Here is a 5947-nt window from a genome sequence, read left to right as displayed (position 1 = left end):
CTAACTATTTTTCCATAAGAAACTTTAAAAGTGCATATTCTTTTTCATTAGTCTAACATTTAATTATAAATTTCCAGAATGGTCCGAAGAGATCTAACCTTAGTTAAAAAGGAACAAAAGTATTTACCCTTACCAACTGGAATATTTTAGTTTATAATTTTATACAAAAGTTATATTAAAATATTTTATATAAATTTAATATAAATTTTTAAATTTTTAAATAAATATATAAAAGTATTAAAAAGTCAATATTATTATAGTACTCTAGAATCCACTAAGTTGTAGATGAATTATAATAGGTGAATTCTGAAGTGCTATAGTTACTGTGATTTTTCGATATATTTATATATTCATTAAATAAAAATTATAAAATTTTAGATTAATTTATATATAAAGTTTTTTTCTTGAAGAATTTACATAAAAATATTTTAGCATGTTAGTAAAATATTTTATATAAATTTAACCTAGATTTTATAATTTTTTTCAATAAATATATAAAGATATTAAAAAATTATTATAATTACAGCATTAAAAAATTTACTAAATTATAGATAAATTGAGAATAACGTAATTACAATGATTATGAAAGTAGAATAATTTCATTAAAATAAGTATAAAGAATTTGCATTGTTTGATAACTGCAGCAGCTGGTAATCTGATTAACTTCCCCGGTGTGAAAATAAATAAATAAAAATAATTATAATCATGAAAATAAATAAATAAAAGAATTAGAAAACTTAGGTTGAAGAGGTTGTTAAAGGAAAAGAACAAAGTGGTTCGTTACATGACATTCATACATTTGCAGAAAGAATAAATACAGACAATTTTTTATCACTGGGAAAAAGAATAAATAACAGGTATTCAACTAATATATGGCCAATTAACATATGTTAAATAAAAGAATAAAAATGAAGGCTTTGGATGTATGCAGTGTCTTAGCTTTAGAGAAATCTTGACCTCTTGCACTCAGGTGGAAGACCTTCAGGAAATCGTTTGAAATCAGTGCAGTAGTTATAGATCATATATTTCTGATGCACCCATCTTATTCTATTCCTGCCCGAGGCATTAAGTTCTTGGAGTTGCCATGCAGAGTCTTGCAAGGAATTTGTAGAGATTAATTCACAAGGTGAGCCAGATGACCAGACACATGCATTTGCATTGAAATTTCTGTAAGAGGCAGTGAAAGGTGCTTTTGTCCAATCAGTCTTCACTAGCCCACCTCTTGTTGCCCAGTCATCAGCATTCCAAAGACTTGAATATATCCTCATTGGTTTCTTATTAGGAAATGGCACACCAATTGATTCCAAGTTGTTGAATACTCTTATAGGTATGTTATCCACCAAGAACCTGGAAAACATAAAAAGAGGGGAAAATATTTGTAAGTTAACTATTGACCATTGTGCTACAAGCTCATATTGAACATTACATTTAGTAACGAGGCTTCAAGCACTGAAGCTCTGACAGGATTGTAACTTACATGATCCTTTGAGCATTCCAGACAATGGAGTAGGTGTGGAAGGCTAATGTTGGATCAAACCAGAGATGGAACTGTTGTTCTCTGTTCCCTTTTCCTTGACTAAACACGTTGGTATGAAGAATGTATGGATCTCCAGACAAGTTTCCCAGAAATTCGAAGTCGATCTCATCGTGGTTTGGTCCTTGAGAGGATAACTGCATCAGTTCCAAATCAAAAGCAGGAATATTTAAGTCTTATGGCACCTTGACTACTATAATCATAAAACTTTAGCATGCTAAATCTACGGGATTAAATTCCTGACAAGATTATACTTACATAAAATGTTGTGACTGTGCCAGCTGAGTTACCCGGTACTAGTTTTATTTGCATATCAATTCTGCCAAATAAGTACTCATTCTTGGACTGAAAACCAGAGCCAGAAGCCTTATCAAGAGACAAGGTGAGAAGCTGGCCACCATTGAGTATTTTACCCCTCTGATCACCCCAAGTAATGTCAAAATGTTTGTAGAAATTAGCCTCTGAGACTGCCAGCAGACAGCATATAACAAACACAGAAAGCAAAAATTTTGAAGATATCATATCCTAGAGATTAAATGAAATCTATGTTGTCTGAGGTTGAACAAATGTGTCTAGAAAAACAGAGGGAAGATAGTTTTGTTGAAATTCACAATTGGGTATGTGAATGTGATAGTGGAAGCCCATATCAAAGCCAATATATATACAGTGATTCCTTGAAATGGAGACTAAGTGAAATAGCTGGCAGGGTCTAAATTGGCCTAAAACTGGAGAAGGGCTGGCACATTTAGCATAAGAAAATGAGAGGAATGTTCATAGGATTTGAAATAATTGTGAGTTGGTTCTCAGAACGCGGACCTTTATGGGAGCCACCCCACATCCAACCTACGCGCTTTGCATTAGGCCTTTGTGGGGATACTCCTACCTAAATTCCCAACAACTGGAAAAAAAAAAAAAAAACCGAAGAGATAATTTGGTTTAATTATTTTCTTTTTCTTTTTCTCTTTAATTCAGTTTAGCTTTTTAAAAATTGAAATTGTTTTGGTTCCGTTAGTGTTTATGTCAAAATATTCAGTTTAACTGAACAAACTAAAATAAATAATGTTTGAATTATCTAGAAAATATATTTTTTTTATTTTTTATTATAAACTTAAATCCTTAAAGTGATTTTAGGTTTAGTTCAATATATTCAGTTCAATTTTTATGATTTATCCTCTTATATATTTTGGCTTGATTCATATATAAATATTGTTAGGTTCATTCAGTTTGATTTTTTAAAATTAGTTCGATAATAATTTATTTTTAGAAAAATATTAATTTATTCGATAAAATTAATTCACTTCAGTTTTGAATCAAACTCAACCACATACTAAATTGATGATTTACTTATTGTTATCATATTAAAGCTGTGAATGGAAAGAGTTCTTTTTATCCAATTAATGGAACAAGGTATAAGTATTTTCATCAAACATTCAACTGGAATAACAATTGGACAATGCTATATAATAATTGGTTTACATCAAAATTATGACCTTTCCTAGAAAAAGAGCTAATGTTTCCAAAAACAAAAAGAAATTAATTAAAAAGTTTAAGCTGCTGATCAAAGTTTTAAAAATAATTTTTTTTCCTACCATATTCGCAGATGAATGACCATTGCAATTAAATCAGAAACATATATATTATTATTATTATTACTAAATGGTCATTTTAATTAAAAAACTCAATTGTTAAGAGAAAATTTAAGAATAGTTTTATAATGTTAAGAGTATGATAATATAAATCTTAATTTAAACTTGAAGTATAGGTTAACATGAAAAGAATTTGAAAAAAGAAAATGATAATTTTAATTGAAGCTTCTTAATATAGCCAGAAATTTAATTTGAAGATGGATAGGTTTAATAAAAAATAGATAATGACTTGTAATAACCTTGTGCTTAAGCTAAATGCAAAGCTTAGTAGGTTGAATGTGAGGATGGCTACATATAAAGGTCAACTTTTTCTAAAATAGCATAAGATTCTTCCCTTTTACAATAATTATTTGTTATTCAATCCAATCCTTTTTTATAATTATTATTAAGCATGAGCATCCTATGAAATCAAACTCTTAATTCAATATTACAATCCTTAGGCACATTTTAGAGAAGGCTCAAGCACCAACTGGTCAAAATCCATTAGTATCTTATCTCTGCCATTTGATTTTGAATAAATTAGTATTTCTCATGTTTCCATGCACTTCCCTTTCCATACCTATCTCATTTTTCAAACATGTCCTCAGTTTCCAAGTTCATACTGTTTTCTGCCAGCTCTTCTCCAGGTTTAAGCCAACCTGTTGAATGATGCCAGCTGCTTAAATCAATTTGACAAGCTATCTACTTCAAGAACATCACTATATAAATCTTCAGGAACTTGGCTTGTATCATTATCACATAGCCAACTTGTCCATCTCAGCAAAGCACTCTTCCTTCTCTCTTCAGACACATGGCTTCAACCTCAAACAAACATATATAGATGTCATTTTCTTTCTCAAAAATGCTCTCTTTGAAGTTTTTGCTTTCTGTGTTGGTCATATGCTGTCTAATGGCAATTTCAGAGGGTAATTTCTACAAACATTTCGACATTACTTGGGGTGATCATAGAGGTAAGATACTGAATGGTGGCCAGCTTCTCACCTTGTCGCTTGACAAGGCTTCTGGCTCTGGTTTTCAGTCCAAGAATGAGTACCTATTTGGCAGAATTGATATGCAAATAAAACTAGTACCTGGCAACTCAGCTGGCACTGTCACAACATTTTATGTAAGTATAATCTTGTCAGGAATTTAATCCCACAGAGTTACCATGCCAAAGTTTTATAATTATGTGAGTAGTCAAGATGCTATAAGATTCATGCTTTTTGTTTAAACGTGATGCAGCTATCCTCTAAAGGACCGAACCATGATGAGATCGACTTCGAATTTCTGGGAAACTTGTCTGGAGATCCATACATTCTCCACACCAATGTGTTTAGTCAAGGAAAAGGGAACAGAGAACAACAATTCTATCTCTGGTTTGATCCAACATTAGCCTTCCACACCTACTCCATTGTTTGGAATGCTCAAAGGATCATGTAAGTTGCAATCCTGTCAGAGCCTTAGTGCATGAAGCCTCATCATTAATTGTAATGTTCAAAATAAATCATTACAATTCACTGATCTTGTAGCATAATGGTCGATTGCAGGCCCTTTAATGCAGGAAATCAAGAGTTAACTTAGAAATTTTTTTCCTTCTCTTATGTTTTCCAGGTTCTTGGTGGATAACATACCTATAAGAGTATTCAACAACTTGGAACCAATGGGTGTGCCATTTCCTAACAAGAAACCAATGAGGATATATTCAAGTCTTTGGAATGCTGACGACTGGGCAACAAGAGGTGGGCTAGTGAAGACTGATTGGACAAAAGCACCTTTCACTGCCTCTTACAGAAATTTCAATGCAAATGCATGTGTTTGGTCATCTGGCTCACCTTGTGAATTAATCTCTACAAATTCCTTGCAAGACTCTGCATGGCAAGTTCAAGAACTTGATGCCTCAGGCAGGAACAGGATAAGATGGGTGCATCAGAAATATATGATCTACAACTACTGCACTGATTTCAAACGATTTCCTGAAGGTCTTCCACCTGAGTGCAAGAGGTCAAGATTTCTCTAGATTTGGAGAACCCGCATCCTGTATATTGCCTTATATTATCATGTCACCTTTTATTCTTTGACGAAATTCTTTATTCTTTCTGAAAATAATACGATTGTAACATAATCGATATGACTTTGTTTTCTCCTTATAAATCCATTTCATGTGCTTCTTTCACAATCTTTTCGATATGCAATAATCTATCTATGATTCTACAGTGCACCTAGATTTAACATAATTATATCTATCAATCTCTTATTGATTTTTTTAATTTAGTCTAATCTATGTTTGTTTAGATTTTAATTTTATTGTTTTCTTGTTTAGTTTAGTACTTTTTGTACTAAATGATTTTGTTAATATGTAATTATACTTAAAAAATTTGGTATAATTGATATTTAGTTGATTTTTGTAGTATTAGATTTGAGCATATTTTTACAAATATCTTTCTAAAAAAGCATATTTTTGCAGACTTTTGTTTTTAGGTAAAAGTACAATTCTTGTTATAATAGGATGTATTTTTGTAAAAAAAAAAAAACCTATTTTATTTACTTAAAATTATTTATGTACCCCTGACTTTTACAATCCGAATAAGAAAAGACCAACAACTATATAGACAACATTGAGAATAAAAGTTATTGTCTTAAGCCATGATGAATTTACTGTTGAAAGAATGCATTTCTCTCAAGCAGTTGACAGATTCAAAATAAAAAAGTCAAAGCAAATGTATAGTGCAGGGTGTCATATTGATATGAAATTGGGGTTGCAACACTTCAGGTATTTTACTCACTCAAT

At 31.1% G+C, this 5947-nt stretch overlaps 2 protein-coding genes across 2 annotated transcripts; one reads left to right on the top strand and one right to left on the bottom strand.

The window, feature by feature from the left end:
* Window positions 1-737: 737 nt before the first annotated feature.
* LOC8277812 (xyloglucan endotransglucosylase protein 1) lies at window positions 738-2253 on the bottom strand. Its single transcript, XM_002520341.4, has 3 exons — window positions 1793-2253; window positions 1478-1671; window positions 738-1347 (listed from the first exon to the last, which is right to left on the bottom strand). The coding sequence occupies exons 1-3, from the start codon at window positions 2054-2056 to the stop codon at window positions 942-944; spliced, it is 864 nt and encodes a 287-aa protein (XP_002520387.1). The 5' UTR covers window positions 2057-2253; the 3' UTR covers window positions 738-941.
* Window positions 2254-3784: 1531 nt separating this feature from the next.
* On the top strand, window positions 3785-5332 carry LOC8277813 (xyloglucan endotransglucosylase protein 1). Its single transcript, XM_002520342.4, has 3 exons — window positions 3785-4285; window positions 4402-4595; window positions 4771-5332. The coding sequence occupies exons 1-3, from the start codon at window positions 4001-4003 to the stop codon at window positions 5174-5176; spliced, it is 885 nt and encodes a 294-aa protein (XP_002520388.3). The 5' UTR covers window positions 3785-4000; the 3' UTR covers window positions 5177-5332.
* The last annotated feature ends 615 nt before the right edge of the window (window positions 5333-5947 follow it).

This window comes from Ricinus communis, chromosome 5 (genome assembly GCF_019578655.1).
Source record: "Ricinus communis isolate WT05 ecotype wild-type chromosome 5, ASM1957865v1, whole genome shotgun sequence".
Taxonomy (NCBI): Eukaryota; Viridiplantae; Streptophyta; class Magnoliopsida; order Malpighiales; family Euphorbiaceae; genus Ricinus; species Ricinus communis.
The sequence above is the reverse complement of the archived record's forward strand: the minus strand, read 5'-3'. Positions and strand labels throughout refer to the sequence as shown.